General features: G+C 37.5%; 1 protein-coding gene and 1 pseudogene across 1 annotated transcript; both read right to left on the bottom strand.

The window, feature by feature from the left end:
• Positions 1-11,108: 11,108 nt before the first annotated feature.
• On the bottom strand, positions 11,109-12,062 carry LOC118628986 (olfactory receptor 51J1-like). Its single transcript, XM_036260075.1, is given in 3 exon segments — positions 11,109-11,501; positions 11,503-11,759; positions 11,762-12,062. Coding segments are annotated over 3 exon segments (951 nt in total).
• Positions 12,063-19,021: 6,959 nt separating this feature from the next.
• Positions 19,022-19,958, bottom strand: LOC118628580 (annotated as a pseudogene).
• Between the last annotated feature and the right edge of the window lie 3,086 nt (positions 19,959-23,044).

The following is a 23,044-nucleotide window of genomic DNA, read 5'->3' as shown; positions in this document are numbered from 1 at the left end:
AACCAGAATCTGTGTATTCTGTAAGAAGAATTCCATCAACATGATACTGCCGTGGAGCCTTTATCTATTCAATCCAAGATCTAGTTATGTGTTTGGGGTTTCTTTTTTAACACCACTGAGCCATATACTAGCCAGAGCACTAACAAACAAAACTCTGGACACTTCTGCTATAAGTTTCTTTTTAAAATACCTTATTTCTTCAAGTTTCATGCCAACCACTATGCACTAAAATTTAGCTTTATGCTTCTTGCAACCCTTGTAATTCATTTCCCACCAGCTCTTGTATATGTGTATTTTTTTATAAACATATGCATTTACTAATTGAAACTTTTCCCATCAATATATCAATAACATTCTTATAATCAAATTCAGAGACTTAGTTTATATTTTACATGACACAGAGAAAAATAAGATTCTGCTCACTACTTCCTTCTCTTCTACTGAATGGAGCAATTATTGCAGAGTAAGTTTCCTCGCAATGCCCAGTTCTCTTCATTGAGCAACTATGTAAAACATAGTAACACTTACTGTTACCTGGAGCATTAGAGTAGAAGCAGATTTGGGGGAAATATCACAGGTTCAGTTTGTACAATTGAATTTGATGTTCATAACAGCTATCCTAGAGAAATGACAAGTAAGCAGATAGATATGAGATCCAAGAAGACAGAAAAGAAGCCTGCGGGAGATTGAGGATTCTGAGGCATACTGGCGGTAGCTGACAACCTGGGAGTTGATATGCTAACCTTGGCAAAAAGTTAGGGTGAGAATAGAAAGAAACTGAGCTCAGCTCTATAAAGAAATGTAAAATTTAGCATTTAGGTAGAGGTGGAAGAAGCAGCAAAGGAAACTGAAAAACTGCTCAGAGAAGTGGGTGAAAAACAAAGAAAATAGGAGTCACAGATGCCAAAAAATTAAATGGTATGGTCATCAGACTTTAGTGCTGCTCAGACACTAAATAAAATGAATGCTGAAAAGTGTCTATTCAGTTTAGGGATGTGGATGTCAGAAGTAGCATTTGGAAAGACACTTCAGTAGAATCAAAGAAGAAACTAAATTAAAGTGGTCTGAGTACTGAATTAATTAGAAGTTTTGGAGACAATCATGCAGAACATATGTTCTAAAGAGTGGGGCTATACTACCCCACCGGAAATAAAGGCAAGCTTTTATTCTCTAAATAAAAGAATGAATATAACTTTAGTAAGTGGATAGTTATTAATTTTTGAAATGTTCTGAGAACGAAAGCTGTGGACCTTCTCGTTAGAAAATACACAAAGCAGTTAATGGGTTACTATTCATTTAATCTTTGCATATTCCCCCTAAAACATCCATAAATATCAAACTAAGAATTCTTGAAAAAGCATTAAACTCAAGAATTTAGAAAATAATGTAAGATAAAGTTAGAAAAAATAAAAAAAGAGATAAAATAACTTTTTTAAATTAGAAAAATAAAAATGGATAAAAACATTTAAAAAATTGTTTCTTTGAAAGGATCAATGTAATTTGAAACCCTCTAACAAATTTGATCAAGACAAGAAAACATAGGCAAACATTTAGAAAGAAAATGTAATGGTACAGCCAAAACTGTCGGAAAGTTGCAGAGGCCACTGAGTGATTACCAGTAAAATAGCAAACAATAGGAATGTGTGTGCCTTTAAAACTTAAGCCATCAATCAAAAGACAAGAGGCCAGAGCAAAGGTTTTTAAAACGTCTTAGTTCTGATACTTAATGGATTTGATTGAGGATCTGAGCTATTAAAAACTTCTAAAATATTTTAAATAAAGAACATGCTAATCACAGAGATGTCTGGTCATTTGTAGAAGCATAAAAGAAAGAAAGTCCTAGAGACAAATGGAGGTGGTGTCCACCCAAGCCCTCTGTAAAGACAGCTCTTATTCATGTCCCCAAGAAATGGCATCTTTTTGATGGCTACATGAGGTCATCTAGCTTGGTACTATTTAACATTTAATCATCGACTGCATTCTTGCTCTGATCCAGAAACTCTTGACCATTATTTGGATCCCTACACTAGTTTTTGTTTGGATAATAGGCACAATTTATTTATTTTTTTCATGCATGTGGTACAGTAGAGCCCCCTTATCCTTGGAGGATACTTTTTAAGATCCTCAGTGGATGTCTAAAACCACAGATAGTATTAAACCTTATAATATTATACTATTTTTTTCTATACATACACACCTAGGATAAAGATTAATTTATAAATTAGGCACAGTAAGAGATTAACAACAATAATTAATGGTAAAATCGCACAATTACAACAATATATTGTAATGAAAGTTATGTGGAGGTGTTCTCTTTCTCTGATGACTGATCTGATAACTGAGGGGACCACTCAGTGACTATGGAGCAGGTAGTGTAGACAGCATGGATATGCTGAACAAAGGGGTGATTCAAGTCCAGGGTGAGACAGAGCAAGACAACATGAGATGTCATCATGCTTCTCAGAACGGCATGCAATTAAAACTCATGAACTGTTTATTTTTGGAATTTTATATTTAATATATTTAGACCACAGGTGAATGCAGGTAACTAAAATTGTGAAAAGGGAAACTATACATAAGGTGGGACTACTGTTCTTCCCTTTGTTTTCATATTTCAGTTGCCTTTAGCTTGCTTAGTGTGAAGATTGATAGGAAGATTTATTTGATGTTTATAGAATTATGCTTATGAATTAACGAAGCTAAGACCCTGGGTTTTAAAAACAAATTTACTGGGACTGGGGGTGGGGGTGGGGGCTGTGGGATCAGGGGGAAGGTGTCAATGGGGGAAAAGGAGAAACATCAGTAACAAAAGTAAATAATAAATACATGAATAAATAAAAACAATTTTACTAAGAGTAAAATAATGCCATATGGGTAGGGATTTTTGAGAGTCAAGGCATGAGGCTTTCCTTGTGACTTCCACATAGTTCTTTCAAGCTTTAGTATTTCAAACTTCAGTATGTCCCCTACAAGTAACATGTTTTGTGATCTGGTTGAATGCAGCTGAGGTAATCCAAGTGATATGCTTATTGCTGTGGATGGCAGAGAGCAGGTGGTAGCAACAGTAACAGCAGCAATAACATTTACAGAGAACTTAGTGTGTGCTAGAGACTCCTCTTAGATATTTACTTAACTAATTTAATAATTGCATAAGTAATATATATTATTAAAATTTTTTTTTTATCCTCACCCGAGGACATTCTTGCATTTATCTTCAGATAGAGCAGGAGAGAGAGAGGGAAGAAGAGAGAGAGAAACATAGATATGAGAGAGATACATCAATTGGTTGCCACCCACATAACCCCAACCGGGGCCGGGGACAAACTGCAACCAAGGTATTTGCCCTTAGTGGAAACCAAACCCAGGACTCTCTGGTCTGCAGGCTAACACTCTAACCGCTCAGCCAATCCGGCCAGGGCTATATTATTTTAAATAAGGTACATGTGGTATTGGTGAAGGAGTATTTTTTTTTTCTTTGAATAACTAGGGGAGTTGTTTTTTTTTAAATCCTCACCTGAGGACATGTTTAGAGAGAAGACTGGGGTAGGGGGAGAAGAGAGAAATGTGGATATGAGGAAGAAACATCAATTGGTTGCCTCCAGTAGGCATCAGGGATCAAACCCTCAACCCAGGCATGTGCCCTGACTGGGAATCCAACCAGCAATCTTGTGGTGCACAGAACAATGCTCAACCAACTGAGCCACTCCGGCTGGGCTAGCCAGGGAAGTTTTAATGGAGGAGGTGGTCTATCAACTGTTTATATTTTGAGAAGAAACTCAAAAAGGAATGTAGAGGGGTTAAGATGGGAAATAAGTACTTCAAATGGTTATAGTACATGACAGGAAATGATGTCCTCCAGTCCTCTGTAGCCCTTGACTGTGGGCTTGATTACAGGGGTGCTGAAAACTGAGGCAGAAAAGAGGATGAGAACAGAGTAAGGGCTTTAGAGGACGATAATGGGGCCATCACGTAGCATTAAGTCAGGAAGTGACATCATCTCGTATTTTTTTTTTTTTCTGTATTAATTTTAGAGAAGAAGGGAGAGGGAGAGAGAGATAGAAACATCAGTGAGAGAGAACAGCAATTGGCTGCCTCCTGCATGCAACCTCACTGGGGATTGAGCTCACTACCTGAGCATGTGCCTTAACCAGGAACTGAACTGGCGACCTCTTGTTACATGGGTCAATGATCAACCACTGAGAAACACTAGCCGGGCCCATCATCTCATTTTTAGTTGAGAGAGAGGATGTTGGTTGGGACCAAACAAGGTAGAATTAGGGGAAAATTATACTTTCTAAATAGAAGCAGGTGCTATATATGAGGGTGTGAGTCTGTGAGTGTGCGAGTCTTTATTGCCATACGTGTGTTGGGGGGAATGAGACAAGAAAGAAGACATGATAGATCATTCTGAAGCATATTAAAGAGTACAAAATTTAAGGACTTACACTAAATTTTTTGCCTTGGGACAAATTAAAAGCCAATGGGTATATATCAGGAAAAAAAAAATCAAGTCTTAATATCATTAAAGACCTAATAATAATTTTTCTCTGCTGTAAAGTACTAATCTTTAGTCTTAAGGTAACTCTAACTCTCCAGGTAGTTACAATTTATAGGGACTCTGTACCAGGTATAGGTGGTGAGAACTCCTCCATTAGGTATAGTTTATTGAGATCTTAAGGTTTCTTCCAGCCCTGCTTCTTTGCTTCTGTGACTGGTCCTTGTGTGCTAAGATCTAGATTCAGTAACTGGCAAATATTGATGAATGATTTCTTGACCTTCACACTGGCTTCTCACCTCTCAAGTTTTTACTTGAGGGCATTATAATTCATGAGCCCCTGGCTGGTTCATGCTTGGTTCTGTTCATTCCTCATTAGATGTTTTCATGCTTTCCTTGAACTTACCTCTTTCTGAGATTTACTGAACCATTTGCAGGGCTGAGAGGAGGACAAGTAAAAATAGTAACAGAAAGGATACCTCCCTGAAAAGGCCAATTTTCAGGGCAGGATTTGTTACTAGGTGATCTACTCACACTTACCAACACACACTAAAAATTCTTCAGTGTCAATGCCCACAGATTTGGTGTAAAAGAGAATAATGGCGTCAGGGCTACTTTTTGAACTCAGTTGGAAGACAGTGACACATCTCTTGATGAGGTACTTCATTTCATATTTCCTACCTGTCACATCCCCATCCCACCTCCTGTCAAATATGGGTAGGCTGCGTTCTCTCCTTGTCTCCGTGAAATATCTCCTGTTCTCACTTCCAGGGGTCCCTTCCTCTTATTCCTCATCGCCCATGAACAGTACAGCCTTACCTTTGTGCTTTCTTGTTCCTTCAATGCTCTCTCTTCTCTTCTCTTCTCTTCTCTTCTCTTCTCTTCTCTTCTCTTCTCTTCTCTTCTCTTCTCTTCTCTTCTCTTCTCTTCTCTTCTCTTCTCTTCTCTTCTCTTCTCTTCTCTTCTCTTCTCTTCTCTGTAGCTAAGTGTTGCTTATGGTTCTGAATATCCCAGAACCTTTGGATCTTATAAGAATTCTTACAGGAATATAGAGATTTTGCTCTGAGACCTGAGGCCCCAAGGGACAGAATCAGGAAGAATAACAGTAACTCTAACATTTACTGAGTGCTACACATTACCAATAATTGAGCCAGCTGATTTGTGGGGATGTGGTGATTTTTGTTAGATGATGTGGAAAAGACATAGCCCATTTTCTGGTAGATTTTTTTCTCAGTGATTGTTAGTCCCTTTCTGCTCTTTATGGTAGCGTATGTGGCTTTGAGAAAGACTATTATGTTGAAACAGTTACCCTTTGATGTCCTCTTGAATATAACCAAGTTCAGATTTGATATAGCTTGAAGATTTATGGGAAGCTATTCCAGATCTCTTGATAGATTTGAAAGTCAGAAAGGCAAAATGAGATTTCCTCTTGCAAGGAAAATGGGATTTCCTCTTTCAGTGTCTTACATTATTAGCCTCAACATACATTATCCTTACTTGTTTCCTAGGAAGGCTGGATCTCTACTGAGGCAACAAGGAGTTGTGATGAGGGCCATCAAGAGAAAAATAACCAAGGATTTTATATGGACCTTTATTTAGATTATACTTCTCTCCAAACAGTGGAAATCTGTAGCTGTTTGGGAGTTCACCTGTGAATGTTTCTTTAGGTTTCTACCACTGAAGGCACAGTGTTTCCATAAACATGTCTTATCTTCATCCTGTATCTGGCTTACTTGACTTTTAGGATCTAGTCTGGCTCCAAGAAGTAGCCATCTCTACATAATTTCCACTGCTTCAAAAGGAAGCTTGTGATTATGAAGTTATGAATCTTGAAAATGTAGAAGTTGAGTAAAGAACACAATCTGGTTGTGAATGTAGTATTATATTGCATTTTGGGTGTAGTACTAAATATGTGACTACTTCATTTTTTGTTGTTAAGGTTTACAAGACATAATTTAAAATAGAAAAATAAAGAATTAAACTAAAAACTATATTTACCAGTACAAAAGAAAAATGTCAAATTGATAAAATATGGATAATATTGATAATTCTTTAAGGCTGAAGAAAGAGTACATGGCAGTTCTTTATAATATTCTCTATTCTATTTATATTTGAACAATTTCTGAATAAAATGTTATAAAAATAAGGTAGCAGGTAGAAGATGATAGTGAACTGGGAAGCCCTTTATTAACTTCATTATTGTTTATAGTAAGAGAGTAGACTCTGTCTAAAGAAATGGAATATTAAATGCATGTGTCTTTGTATGGCTCACAGGATAATAATTGCTCTTACATGTTTAAATGATTTAATAAAAACAAAATGCAATATTTTGTGATACATGATAATTACATTAAATTCAAAATTTAGTGTCCATATATAAAGTTTTATTGGAGTACGCTGATGTTCATTTACTTATGTGTTGTCTATGGCTGCCTTCACACTACAATAGCACAATTGAGTAGTTTTTTTTTTTAATTTAATTTATTTTTATTGTTGCAAATGTTACAAATGTCCCCCTTTCTTCCCATTGACCCCCTTCTTCGCACTCCTATACCCCTCCTGCTTTCCCCAACCTAATGTCTGTGTCCATTGGTTGTGCATATATGCATATAAGTTCTTTGGTTTATCTCTTCCCACCCCTCCCACCCCCCCATCTCTCTGAAGTTTGTTAGTCTGTTCCCTACTTTCATGACTCTGGATCTGTTTTTATGGACAGCTTATTTCATTCATGATGTTCCATAAATAAGTGAGATCATGTGGTACTTGTCTTTCTCTGACTGGCTTGTTACAATTGAATAGTTTTGAAAGAAGCTGTATGGCCCACAAAGTCTAAAATATTTACTCTCTGGCCTTTTGCAGAAAAAAATTGCTGACCTCTGATGTAATAGTAAATGTAAAAGGAGATGAGCAAATCTCAAAGAAATGGAGATACAAATATTCCCTGATTTTATGAAATTATGTTCACTCTCTCTTAAAGTAGAAAGTAATTGAATTTAAATTGAGCCAGTGTTTTTTGTTTTTTTGTTTTATCCTCACCCGAGGACATTTTTCCATTTTTTGTACAGATAGAGTGGGAGGGAGAGAGAGGAAGAGAGAGAGAGAGAAACATCGATGTGAAAGGGACACATCGAGTGGTTGCCACCCGCACGACCAACCAGGACCGGGGACAAACTGCAACCGAAGTACATGCCCTTAGCGGGAACCAAACCCGGGTCTCTCTGGACCACAGGCGGACACTCTAACCGCTGAGCCAAACCGGCCAGGGCTGAGCCAGTGTTTTATTCATATTACCCAAATTAAAAAGATATATTACAACAGATTGGTTGGCAAGGGTATAATGAAAGAAATACTTTCACAATTGGTGAGGGACAGTTAATAAGTAAAACTTACATGAAGGAAAATGACAGTACTGTGCCTATAAAAATTATAAATACAAAAACATTATTTACTCAGTAATTCCACTTTTTAAAATGCATTTAGTTTACAAATGCATTTACATGTGTGAAAATTGACTTGTATATATAAGATTATTTATTACAATATTATTTATGAGAGCACAAAAAAATGAAGCAAACTAGATATTCATCAACTGGGAATTGGTAAATAAATTCTGGAAACATACAGTGTGCAAGGATAGACAAATGAAAAATCATGTTGATGTAAGAATAAATGATTATGCTCTTCATGTACTGGTTATGAATTATCTCAAAGATAAATATGTATATTAAAAATCAAGCAAAGAACAGTGCTTAATTTTCACTGGGAAAAGTATAAATGCACATAATTTCTTGTTTAGGTATAAACGTTTTCCTAAAAAATTTAATTCTTGTATTTTGCATTTCTGATTATATTTTAATGAATGTCATAAAAATTATAAGGGTAATTTGAGAAGCAGAATAATATCTGTGTACTGAGAGTACTTAGTTTACTTCTGATTAATGTGACCAATCACCTCAGTTTGTGGCTGAGTTTTCCAGAAGTGGTGCTATCTGAGATAAAGTGAAAAAATTTCTGCAAAAACTGAGGTGGTTGGTCACCCTAATTCTTACAGACAGAATAGTAAAAATACATAATGAATTGATTTAAAAAGAACTATGGTCCAGGGGGATCTTCCTGTTTCAATTTTTGTTCTCTGCACCTCAGCCCTTCGAGGCTGCTGTAAACTCTTCTCATTTTATTAGCTATTACTTTTATTTTTATTTATTTAAATATAGGATATTTATTTTTACTGCAAATAAAGTTAAGAAATAGAGGCAGCACTTACTCTTAGATATATATATTTTTTAAGTGCATATGTCATCAAAAACTTAGTGGCTTAAACAACACAGTTTATTACAGTTCTGTATGTCAGAAGTCTGGCAGGAGTTTCACTGGGCTAAAATCAGAGTCAGTGAGCTGTTTCCTTTCTGAAGACACTAAGTGAGACTTTATTTCCTTGCCTTTTCCAGATTCTAAAAGCCTCCCATCCTTGGCTCATGGGTCTTTCTTTCATCTTGAAAGCCAGCAGTTTTGTACTTTAAAAAAAATCTTTATTGTTGAGAGTATTACTGATGTTCCTGCCCCATTTTTTCCCACCATTGACACCCTCATCCCCATTCCCAGCCCCCTCCTGCCTTCCCCATGTTATTGTCTGTGTCCACTGGTTATGCATATATGCAAATAAGTTCTTTGGTTTATCTCTTCCCACCCCACCCCCTCCTTCCCCTTGCCTCTGAAGTTTGTTAGTCTGTTCCCTACTTCCATGTCTCTTATCAGCTATTACTTTTAAATAGACAAACTCCTGAAATGGGAAGATAGCACAAACTATCAGGCTTACTTTTTTGTTTTCATTATCTTTGGAATCTTGATTCTTATATCTTCATTTCATTGGAGGTTCTCTGAAGTCATTTATAAAATACTTCTCTAACTTTTTAAATCATTCTTTGTAGGAGTATTGGTCAGAAGCAAACTAATATTCCCTTACATGTGGAAGTGCTTATAATATTTCATGCATTTTCTCAAGTGTTCTAGTTCATAATTTAGATGCATGACTATCTGAATAGAATGACTTATCATTTTGTCCTATTGAGGAAATAAAGGATCAAGGTAGTTCCAAAATGTCTACATTTTAAGTAAGGATACTAAATGTAATGGCAGAAAAAGAAATAAAACTTGATATTTTTTCATAGAGTCATACTGAATTCTGTTCATTATTGAATGTCATAGGCACCCAAAGACTTCTAGACACTTTATTGTGTGATTTTCGAAGATTTTGTTTGATTCTGAAGTTGTCTTTGAGATTTGACCTCAGGAAAATAGAGTGTTAAAGATGAAAAAGAATGGAGCTAGAAAAAAATTATTTCTAAGCTTCATGAGGAAAGGAAGGGACCTTGTGTCTTTGGTCACTATATTATCTATAGGGCTTAGATTTATACCTGACTCAACTAATGCTACTTGACTGAGTAGTAAACATGATCCAAGGAGCTTCTGTTCTTGCTCAGTTAATGGCATAGTTTAGAAGTTAATAGCTTAGACTCTGGGTTTTGACCCAACTAGATTCCAAAACCAGCTCTTAGGTGTATAGGTTGGAGCAAGTCTATGGCAACATCTAAACACCATCTTTTCATCTGAACCATAATAATAATTGTGTTAATCTTACCTCTTAGGGTTGTTGTGGGGAGTGACTGCAATAATAAAGTACCTAGTATACATTTGCATCTCAAAGGTCTTACTTCCTTTCTCTGAGAATATAAATGTAAATTTTTTACATTATTTCTAATGCTTGCAAAGAAATCACTAATCAGACAGAAAATGTCTACAAAGGAATGCTTGCCTTTTGGAAAGATTCTGAAACCTGGTGGGAGACCTTCATAATTTTGCATAATGAATAAGATTTTTAATCTTTGAGACTCTCAGGTTGGAACCTTGGTAGGGACAGGTGAATGCCACATCAGAGCCAGTGTTGGAAGCCTCCTTTGAGCTGCTAGTGTGTCCTACTGTGATTGAGCTCATAGCAGCAACTCAAGAGAATCTAATCCATTTCAACTCCTCTTTTATTAAAAAAACTCTTTTTGCTTTATTTTTACAGAGAAAGGACAGGAGAGGGAGAGAGAGAAAGAGAGAAACATCAATGAAAGAGAACATTGACTGGTTGCCCCTGCATGTCCCCCACTGGGGATTTGTTCCACAGCTAGGACATGTGCCATGACTGGGAATTGAACCAGTGACCTCTTGGTGCATGGGTCAATGCTCAACCAGTGAGCCACAGTGGCTGGGCCGAATCCTCTTTTGCTAGAACATAGGAATCAATAGATTTCCCAGGGCACCTTCCAGCTTCTGACTACCTTTTTCTTATGAGGAGTGCTTTGTTTTCATAAATAATTCTTGCATTCCTGCACCAGCTATGTAAGGTATTAAAAAACCTCTTGTCACACATGTTTTAAAATAACATAAATTCTTTATACTGTCCTGTTACACATAATCCAACTCCATTTTCACCCCCACTCCAATTCACAGCCATGTTATGCAGAACCTCCTGTTAGACGTCATGTTTTAAGGTAACACTATTTACATAATGTGCAATCTCAGACCACTTATAATTAGAGAAAAAGTCCCGTTCTACTTTGTCCTCTGTCTAAACTCTAGATCTCTTCTCTGATAGCATTCGGACAATGCCACGACGAATTTCCTTGGTCTTGATACTATACACAATGGGGTTGACAACAGGTGGAAAGAATAGGTAAGCATTGGCCATCATAACATGCAGCAAAGGGGACACATGGTGTCCGAAGCGGTGCACCATTGACAAGCTAATCATAGGCACATAATAAACCAGCACAGCACAGACATGTGAGCCGCATGTGTTGAGTGCTTTCTTGCGCTGCTCCCCAGTGGCAATATTCAGTACAGTGTGGAGTATAAGCCCATAGGAGACCACAATGAGCAGTGAATCCAGCCCAAAAGTGCAGGTAACAATGAAAAGCCCATAGATATTGTTGATAGAAATGTCCCCACAAGGTAGGTGAATGAGATTGGGGTGAAGACAATAGGAATGGGAGAGGGCATTATGGCCACAGAAGGGCAGATGCCGTAAGAGCATCGGCAATGGGGCCATGAGCATAATGCTTTTCAGTCCAATGACAGCTCCTGTGCCAAGAATGCGGGGCAGGGTTAGGATGGTTGTATAATGCAGTGGGCTGTAGATGGCCACAAATCGGTCGACAGACATGGCCAACAACACAGCTGACTCCATAATGGAGAAAGAATGGATGGAGAACATCTGGAGAAGACATGCATCAAAACTAATCTTAGTGGTTCCAAAAAGGAAGATGCCTAGCACTGTAGGCAGAGTGGATGCAGAGACACCAACTTCAACCAATGCCAACATGGCAAGAAAGAGGTACATGGGCTGGTGTAGGGCAGAATCTGTTCTGATGACATGAAGAATGGTGCCATTCCCAAGAAAGATGATAATGTACATCAGGCTGAAGGGGATAGACATCCAGATGTGCTGTGCCTCCAGTCCTGGGATGCCAACCAGAATGAATGTTGTAGGTAAGAGCTCCAGAGACCTATTGGAGTTCTTCATGTTGAAATCTCATTCCATGGGATCAGTGCTACTTTGAGAATTAGAAATAAAAAAGTGAGATAACATTATAATGGAAAAAGATGCCTGGACACTGAGGAAAGAGAAGAAGAAAACAAAGTTCACACATACAGTTAGACAAATATCTCATACCTGAAAACTGACAGGTGAATACCATCAGGAAATTCCCATTAGTAAGGGGGTTGCAGTCTCCATCAGAAAGTCAAGGCTGATAGAAAGTTATTCCTCTAAATTGTAGTTCTCATTTTGGATCTGATAAAGGAGAAATTGCTGCCTTGTCTTGGTGTGAACATGCCTGACTCTAAACAGCTGCTGAGGAGACAGCCATGTATACGCAATCTGAGCATAAGTAAAGACTAATATCAGGAATACATGAACAGATATATTACTGGTAAATATATAGTTATAAGGCAAAGAGCAAAGTATTAAAAAAACAGCTAAAAATACCTGGTGTGTGTGTGTGTGTGTATGATATCTAAAGTAAGGCTGTGAAGTAGCAGTGACCAGAGCCTGGAACAAGTGACTGGAAAATTAAAATTGAAAAGAATGGAGCTTGGACGCATACTGGGTTTAGCTGTTTTGGTTTTGAAAGGACTAGGAAGCAACTGGAAAGATGATGTGCAAAAGGACAGAATCGGGAGGCAGGAATCAAGGTTGGTGGATTTGTACACAGACTTTAAAGGTCATGAAAATATTGTCATGATGATATTCACAATCTCTTGACCCACAGTTTCAAAGACAACCTACCTCATCCTTTTGAACTTCTTTCTAACTTATACTCACCCCTGAATACACTGCAACAGCAATGGGAGCAGACTTTCAAGAAGGGTTCTCCTGGGCAGGAGAAGACAACAGAGAGGAGAAAAACAAAATAAACACCTTCTAAAATTGGTTGTGCTTTAAGTTAAGTACTGTCTTGGCCAGCACCAGAATAACAACAGAATCTTGAACCCGCAGGGTGGAAAGGACTTTTGAAGGTAATTTTCGACTCCTTCACCACCACCACCCATGTACATCTGCTCACATATTTGCACATGCACATTTTCCACACTTGCTGAAAGCCTGTCCGCATCTTCCCAGATGTGAACTCCAGTCAGCTGCAGCTGGACTTACAGGGACCTCACTATTGCATGCTGGTTATTATTAAGTTCTTTGCTGTGTACATCTGTAAACAATCAGCACTCCGTTATGCCATGCACCATACAGGATCCTAGCAATACAATGTCTGGGCCCTACTTAGAAAATCTTCTCTGTAACTTTTAACCACAGGCCAAAGACCATATCTTCTCCTACAACTATTGAAATACAGTTGTCATATACCCTGAAGTCTTTCGAAGCTAGTTACAACGGAATTAAATGCTACAAAAGAAAAGTTCAGGATACAATGGGATGAACCTGGAAAAGAAAGAAAAATCTAGCTTATATTTAAAAGTCAGGGAAAGCTTTCCTCCGAAAGTGATATTTTAGTCAACCTCTGGGTAATTAGTAGAATTTTCCCAGGCAAAATGGAGAGGTTGGGTGTAATATGATGCAGAAGAAAGTATCATGTCAGTGGGTATGTAAGACCGCACTGTGACAAGGGCTAAAGGACGACATGGGGAAAGTAAAAAGGGTTGATGTACTAGGATTGTTAAATTGTTGATTTTTTTTCATAAAATTTGCTTTTATGAAAATAGGAGAGAGGAAAAAAAAAAATGTTTCAAGTTCATTGCCTGCACCTCTCACAGTCTGATGTAGTTTACCTCAGCAAATATTAGCTTAGGGAACATTGTGCTGTGGGCTGTGATCAAACTTAGGGTAGGAAAATTCAGAGACAGATTTTGAGTTCCAGAAATAATCACACATATCAGAACTTCTCATGGCTGGGGAACTTGAGAGAAATTTCTATTTCTCACATGTTATGGCCTTTTCTATATTCTCTCCTTACTTCCAAAGGCCAAACGTATCTCTTTTAACTCTTTAAATAGACTAAATACTGGTTTGCCTCTGGGTTGAGCAGCTGTTACTTCTGCATGTGGCCTTGCGGCCCCCTTGGTCTTATGCACCATATATCTTGCCTATACCATTGAAATGACCTGAAAGGACCCATCTTGAGGAATGTTTGGACCTGGACACTTCCCTCTCCTGTTATCCGCCATCTTCTCTGCCTCTCCATGCTCTTTAATTTTCTTTTTATTTTTCTATCTACCCTCTTACTTGTTTTTTGCATTCTTTCCCTTCTCTATCTCCAGAGTTTTCATAGGCAAACAAGGACCAGGCCTCCTACAAAAAGATCTTAGAAGGCAATCATCACCCCTGAGTTCAGTACCTGTATGATATGAGCGTTTCAGGTAGGGAGAAGTTAAAATGAATCATTTGGTCCACAGCAGAATGTCATAGGCCACAGCAAATCAGTAGGAAGAAGGGGAGGTGTGTGGTGGACACTGCCTCCCTGGACATAGACAGAATTGGAGGTGAGTGCTCTCTGTGGTACAACTTTACCTACTTAAGCTTTGTGAAGCACCTTCTCTTTATTTATTTTTAATTAATTAATTTATTTTTGTTACAGATGTTTCTCCTTTTTCCTTCGCTGATCCCTCCCTCCCCCTCCCTCCCCGCCCTCTCCCCAGCTTTGTTGTCCATGTCCGTTGTTCATGCATACGTGCATATAAGTTCTGTGGTTTATCTCCCCCCCATCCCCTCTTCTGGGGATAGTCAGTCTGTACCCCACTTCCACATATCTGGGGCTACCTCATTCCTCAGACTGTTATGTTCATTATATTCCACAAATAAGTGAGATCTAGTATACTGCTGGTGGGAATGCAGACTGGTACAGCCACTATGGAAAACAATATGGTGTTACTCAAAAAATTAAAAATTGAACTGCCATTTGACCCAGTTATTCCACTTCTAGGAATATACCCTAAGAAGCCTGAAACACCAATCAGAAAGAATATATGTACCCCTATGTTTGTAGCAGCACTGTTTACAATAGCTAAGATCTGGAAACAGCCCAAATATCCATTAGTAGACGAATGGACAAAAAAGCTGTGGTACATATACACAATGGAGTACTACGCAGCGGTAAGAAAGAAAGATCTCTTATCCTTTGAGACTACATGGAGGGACCTGGAAAGTATCATCCTAAGTGAAACAAGCCAAACAGAGAAAGACAAGTATCATATGACCTTCTCTTTATTTTTAAGGATAGAGATGTTAATACCTAATTCAGAGAGTGGCTCTATTTCGTCTGAGCTTTAAACATCCAATGAATGTTAGTAGCCTCCAGCCTTTCTGTCTCTCTCTCAGGCATTCTCAGAAGAGATCAAAGACTGATTATTCCCAAATTTCTGTTAATAATGATGGCTCCTTATCTTTGCCTCACTGATACTCAGACCACATTTCTGAGGGAAACAAGGACACACTTATTGATGATCATATAAAAAAAGATATATGCATTATTAACTCACCAAGATATTATTATGGCAAAACTATTTCTAGAATCCATAGCATTCTCTGATTTTCTTTTCCTTTTGTTCCTCATCTGCCATCAAGCTTAAGAAAATCTTCCTCTTTTCTATCACACAGATTCAGGAAGGTAGGGAGTAGAAAGCTGGGTATTGATTAGGGAAAAGCCTAGAAGGCTAGCTATGGTTTAGAGCTGGGAATCCTTCTGGAAGCTGCTTCAGAAGTCAAGGCTGGGAGATTATGACCTCAGACACTCACCACCAGCAGAGCTGACCTCCGAGTATCAAGTGGGAAGGGGGAAGCTCACTTCAGCAAGTCTTTGCCACGCTGGCATCAACTTCTCCCTAGTCTCAGGGCTGGAATGCTTCTCCCTTCTTTGCGAGCTGATTAGTTGTGGGGAGAGAGGAGTAATGGAAAGGTCCTTGAGTCTCTTGAGGAACAATTATCCAGGTAACTACAACACCCCTTCTCAATGTCCAGATATCCTAAGGGAAACAGTAAGGGTATGGAGTCAGTACCTCTGTGAAATGAGTATAATAATAGTATTCATCTACTAGGAGAATAAAATAATTGACCTATGTAAATTGCTTTAAAAAGTGTTTGGATCATAAGAAGTTCACCATAAATGTTAGTTAATGCTATATCATTTACTGGAGAAATAATGTATTAATCTACTGTAGTCATCAACTTTTACTTTTATCACTATTATAAATATGCATTTAACAAGCAATGAGCAAGGCACAAAATTGTTGATATCTAGAGCATATCAAGGGTGTTTAATATCAGGAGGTGACAGAACCCAAAGGTTAAACGATTGTGAATAAAAGTTTGGGTTGCAGACAGAGGATGGGGAGAATTTTCAGAAAGTATGATAAATAAGGGCTTCCTAGCATAAGGCGACTAGCATGAGTTAGCAGAGAGTGAACATTTGCAGAACCCAGTGTTAAGGAGAATTTAAAGGTGCTGAACCAATGAGTTTGGATTATTTTTAGATGGCTGTTTTGTGTGTGTTTGTGTGTATGTGTGTTTTACTAATTTTCTGATTGACAAGAGAGAAAAAATTGGCTTGAAAATCCACCATGACATACTGATAGGGCTTTTACAAGTTGTTCTGAAAACATACTTTTCGTGCTGCTGGTTTAACAAGAGAAAAGGAGCTTTGTGTAATCTGTGAGGAGAAGCTTTAAGTGACAGGTTAGATTCAGATATATGTGAAGTCAGGAGTAGCTAAGAGACTTGTAGAAATGGAAAGATTTAGTGAGACCCGGTTATAATAAAGTCAAACCTTGTGTGAATAAGAAAGTGGGGGAATTTAAGAGATAAATATCTGTGATCAGAAAATGGTCTGCTGGACATTAATAACAGACAAAAAATACCTGGCTCATAACTAGGTCCAGGATATGGTCAAAGAGTGAGAGAAGCCCAAGCAGATTTGAATTAAACTTCGCTGGAATTAAAGAAGATCAGAAGCTATGATGTAAGACCATCAAATGAATGAAACATATGGACACTGAGCTGAATTTGGAATGTTGGTATATTTTTCCCCAGACACCAGTGCCCATTTAAAACATTTAGCAAAAATACACACTAAAAGGAGATTGTCATTTTCCATTATACTCGGATTATGTTCTGAGACACCTTTAGTCAAATTTTCCTTTATAAGTTTTCAACACTCTTAGCACTCATTATACATTTAATAATCACCCCTCTCTTTTGAAAAATATATAAAAATTAGAGTTTGTGTTTATTATAATTTATTTGTAATGTATTACTATTGTATTTATTATAATTGTGTTTATTGTGATAGTGTTTATCAACTAGTGTTCTAAAAAAAGGCTTTAATTTTTCTGCAAAAAAAACAAAACAGGGATTATATAATTCATATTTTGAGAAACACTTGGAATTTTGGAGTATCAAGCATAGCATATATTTGGAATTCCACATTCCACATGAAGTTTTTTTATGATAAATTTAAATATCCCACATATGTAAACACATGCAACACACATTTTAATGTATCCTATCACAAATGCATGAGCACTGTGTGTGTAAAACTTAATTTTACATAAATTTTATGTATTTTAAAATAATCATGTAGTCACACCTTTTTTCCTAGTTTAGTCAAAATATTATCTATCTATCTATCTATCTATCTATCATCTATCCACCAATGTTTCAAGATACAAAGTTGCTTAAGTAGAAATGCTGTTTTATTTATCTTGTATTTTTTCTAAAGTCTTCAGTTGTTTTACTTTTTGACACAATGAAGATGTCAGCAGTGGGACCACAGTGAGGTATCTCACTTATTTTAGAAAGAGAAGCCAGGTCTTTCATAAGGTTGGGCCTATGGACTTAATGTGTGATAGGTCAAAGGAAAAAAAAAAACAAAACCCTAAAACTAAAACTAATACTAAAAAACAAACAGACAACTTCCCCATCCATATCCTCACACATAGAAAATTAACTTCTAGCCATGTGATATTTTAGGTTTAGTAGGTTATTCCTGCACATAATTATTTATTATTTATAATTTATTAGCATAAATTCCCCTCAATTTCTTCAAACACTTTAAACATATTTTGACAAGTCATTAATATTTTGCATGAACAGGTATCAGAGTATAAATCTAGGGCAGTGCTAAAAATTAGAATCTTTGCTTTAAAAAGCATGTGTATTTTAAATTGACACATACAGCAAAATAGCTGAAAATACTATACAATTCTAATTTAGGTTACTTTTTCTTTTTTTAATTAATTTTTGTTACAGATGTTTCTCCTTTTTCCCCCACTGATTCCCCCCTCCCTCTCCGTCCCTGCCCTTTCCCCAGCTTTGTTGTCCATGTCCACTGTTCATGCATACATGCATATAAGTTCTGTGGTTTATCTCTCCCTCACCATCCCCTCTTCTGGGGATTGTCAGTCTGTACCCCACTTCCACGTCTCTGGGACTACCCCATTCCTCAGACTGTTATGTTCATTATATTCCACAAATCAGTGAGATCATATGAAACTTGTCTTTCTCTGTTTGGCTTGTTTCGCTTAGGATGCTACTTTCCAGGTCCCTCCATGTAGTCTCAAAGGACAAGAGATCTTTCTTTCTTACAGCTGAGTAGTACTCCATTGGGTATATGTACCACTGCTTTTTTATCCATTCGTCTACTGATGGACACTTGGGCTGTTTCCAGATCTTAGCTATTGTAAATAGTGCTGTTACAAACATGGGGGTACATATATTTTTTCTGATTGGTGTTTCAGGCTTCTTAGGATATATTCCTAGAAGTGGAATAACTGGGTCAAATGGAAGTTCAATTTTAAATTTTTTGAGGTAACACCATATTGTTTTCCATAGTGGCTGCACCAGTCTGCATTCCATATATAGTATAAAAATGTGCCCTCTCTACACACTCATCAAGCTCTCTAACTTTAACAAGGTGGTGAGCACGCTCTCCTTCCCTGGACCACTTTTGGTGAGGAAAACAACTGGCTTTAAGGTAATCATCCCATGGACCCTGACCCCCTTAAGAGTCGGGTTAGTCCCTGGTGAATCTGCTTGGTCTTAACACCGTAGATGACGGAGTTGAGCACAGGAGGTCAGAAGATAGACATTGGCCAGGAACAGATGGAGCGCAGGCGCAGTGTGCTTCGTAAAGCGGTGCACCAGAGCCACGCCGATTATGGGCACGTAGTACACAAGAACTGCACAGACATGTGATACACACGTGTCCAGGGCGTTCCGCCATCCCTCCCCAGAGGTTATGCTCAGCACTGTGTAGAAGATCAGCACATAAGAAGTGACGATGAACAGCGAGTTCAAACCAAAAGTGGAAATAACGATGCAGAGCCCCAGAATGCTGTTAGGCGGAGTGTCCCCACAGGGCAGCTGGATTACATCTGAGTGGAGACAGTAGGAGTGGGAGAGGATATTGTGGCCACAGAAGGGCAGATGCTTCAGGATAAAGGGCAGTGGGAACAAGAGCATTACACTCTTCAGTGCAAGTGAAGCCCCAGTACCAACAATCCAGGGGAGGGGCAGGATGGCAGCGAACCGCAATGGGTTGCAGATGGCCAGGAAGCATCCACAGACATGACCAGCAGAATTCCTGATTCCATGATGGAAAATGAATGTATGGAGAACATCTGTAAAAGGCAGGCTTCAAAGTAGATCTCATCGACACCAAAAAGGAAGCTACCCAGCACAGTGGGCAATGTAGAAACAGAGACACCAAGCTCTGCAAAGGCCAGCATAGCAAGAAATAGGTACATCAGCTGATGCAGAGAGGTGTTTTTGTTGAGACAGAATCAGACTATTGCCCACAATGGCCACAAGATATGTAGAGCAGAATGGGAAGATAAACCAAGGGAACATGGCCTCTAAACCAGGGAGGCCAGTCAGCAGAAAATATTCTGGGATGAGTTGACTTCTGTTGACCATTTTTCCACCTCTGTAATCTGGGGATATTGATATAGGCAGGTGCCAGACATGCAACCTGGAGTGAGACACACAAAGGTTACTATCTGCCGACCTATATCCCTCCCCTCATCCGTGACCTGTTCCACTGGGTCTTTAATACTAGATAAACATGTGAAATCATCATTTGCAAATAGGTATATATCCAGAATAAGGGAATCTGGTAGAATAGTTTATCTTTCATAATGTAAATGAATCCTCATACTGATTTCACTGTGTATAGCTGGTAGAAATGGAATGTTTCTCATGTCTCTATGAAGAGAAGATATTTTGTAGTTTAAAGAAGACACTGATGCAAAGAAAGCTGTGATCTATTAGACATTCCATAAATCCCATTAGAACATCCTGGATTTCAGGTGACTGATGGGCACAGAGGTTAGGAATAAAATTATTTCAACGTTAGCATGGAATTGCTCAGGAGATAAGGATTCTAACGGCCATCCCTGCAACTACAAGCATCATCAAAGGCTTCTGTTCATGGGGGACACAGAATGATCAAGCTTTACCTGGATAAAACATCTCTAAAAATAGGCTTAATTCTCTATGTTTAACTTTCTGGATGATGATCATTTTGTTTTTTAGGTATGGTGGGGGGAATGTAGAAAAAAAGTCACTATTTATAAAGGTTAATGAAAAGAAGTATTTTGCCTACTGGAATTTTTAGTAATAGAAAGAAGTATTCTGCCCTTTGGAAAATTTTTTCTTTTCAATCCACATGTTTCTGAGGGGTTAATCAATTGCTTACTGTGTGTATGAGCACAATGGGCAAGAGTCCTAGAGTAAGGTCCCTCAGAGCATGTTTCTGAAACTTCAGAAATGACAAAAATTTTTATCCAGGATAAAATTTTTATCCATATTTTTCTCTCTCTCATTAGGTAAAGAGAACAGATCTTATTCAACACTGGAAACAAAAAAATCATAATCTAGGGGAAAATATATTGGAGATGAGGAAGCTGTAGGTACTGGAAGGTGGGATTACAGTTGAATCTGCAGACATGATTGTAAACACTTGATTGCTGCTTTCTACTGGGCTATTCTTTGAACTTGACTTTTTATATCTGGAAAATGAAGGCAATCATGTACATCATAAATATAATATAAAACTGTTATATTAATAATAATATACTGGGTATAAAAGAGTCTTAGGAACTCTGCAATAATCATCAGTTATAAGAAAGTAATATTGGCCATTGTGAGAGACATTAGATCTTCAGTGAAGTTTCACTTTTTACAGAGAGGTAAACATTAGTGATGATATAAGGACTCCTTAATAAGGAATCACTTATAATGCTGATATTCTGAGCCTGATCTCCTTCCTAATTAATATTTGGGGTATATTTTTCCTTTCACTTCTACCCTTCTATGTCTAGATTCAGCATATCAATAGTCTAAGCCATTTACTACTTGTTTTTAGTGCATATGATTTTAATACAGCTTTAGCAGTTTTCTTGGATTACTTAAAGTATACTATTCATATATAAGTATGTACCTTATTTATTGATCCCAGATTTTATATTATGAATTTTGGAATTTCAGATCACGGTGCATGAAAGATAAGACTATAGACTCTGGGTCAGATTGACACAGCTCGGATCTTGGCTCAGTTACTTTCTGTCAGGTTCTTCATTTCCCCATCTGTAAAGCAGAGATAATTTTAATATGTAGCTCATAGGTTTATTTTGAGGTTTAAACAAGTTAATGTGTATGGAGCAGTTAGTACACAATATATTTTCAATGAAGGTTAATAATATTGGTGAAATAATAACAATGATAATAATTGACTCATCAATACACATCAGAAATTTAATTTTTATCAAATTATTTTTTATTCAGACTTTTTTCCTTCATCCTTATGGATAATATTCATCTTTTTTTGCAATTAAGCCATTTTTAATTGCTTAAAATTTGGTAGCTTGAAGATATCAATTTTCCACTTTTATTATACTGAGCTATTACAAGTATCAGAATATCTCTAAGAAATCATTTTACCCTACTTTCTGATCCATGAACGACACTGAATCTCACACATATTTGTCTGTTGCTTTCTACAATTTCTTCTGATCATTAAAAAAAAAATGTTTGCATGGGAAATGAGTCATTGTATAAAACTGTCAGTACTGAGTATAACCTGCCATGTAAACAAAAGCAGATGGAGTTTGAGAGAGAATATATCCGTCCATGATACAGGTTGTGGGAAGGAAAAGTGGTCTGGGATCAGAGTCTAAACTTTGAGTTTGTCATCTTCATGGTCTATTGATTAGTGTGTTAATTAGGAAGACATCATAAAAAAAAGTGAAGAAAACAGATTGGCACTGAAAAATGTTCTGGTGAAGAGGAAATTACTGGCATCTGAACACAGCCATCAATTTGAATTATTAAGGGGAACAGTGATTTTGTTCCCTGTGCTACTGTTTAAGATAAAAAGAAAAATTCTTCATAATCCATACAGGATTGAAAATGTTCTGGTGAAGAGGAAATTACTGGCATCTGAACACAGTCATCAATTTGAATTATTAAGGGGAACAATGATTTTGTTTCTTGTGCTACTGTTTAAGATAAAAAGAAAAATTCTTTATAATCCATACAGGCATCTTCTTTGAATGGCGCACTTCTTAGTGTTTATTAAACTCCAATGAGATTTAGTTCCTCAACCTGACTCCTCTATACATCCTGACAACCTTAACTTATCTTTTCTCTCCTGGTCATTCCCATGATTTGTTTTGTTTTGGTTACTGTTGTTTGCTTTGCTATTTTTTTTCCTTTCCTTTCATAAACACACTGGCATTCGATTCAACTAAAAATTATATTTTAAAACATCTTTGTCACGCATGTGCATAGTCACATCTTGTAGCAGTCTCTCGAAGCACTTCCCTTTAGTCCAGCTATTGATGTGACTTCTCCCAGTTGTCTGAAAGCTCCTCCAAAGAAGACCTAGATTCTATATTTTAAGCATAACAATAGGGCTTAATAAATGGGAGGGAGAAGGGGGGAGGGATGACAGGAAAGAAGGTACACTCTAACATACAGTGTTGTTATTCTAGGCTGGGAGA

This window comes from Molossus molossus, unplaced genomic scaffold (genome assembly GCF_014108415.1).
Source record: "Molossus molossus isolate mMolMol1 unplaced genomic scaffold, mMolMol1.p scaffold_m16_p_13, whole genome shotgun sequence".
Lineage (NCBI taxonomy): Eukaryota > Metazoa > Chordata > Mammalia > Chiroptera > Molossidae > Molossus > Molossus molossus.
Note: the sequence above shows the minus strand (reverse complement) of the source record. Positions and strands in the feature narration are given on the sequence as shown.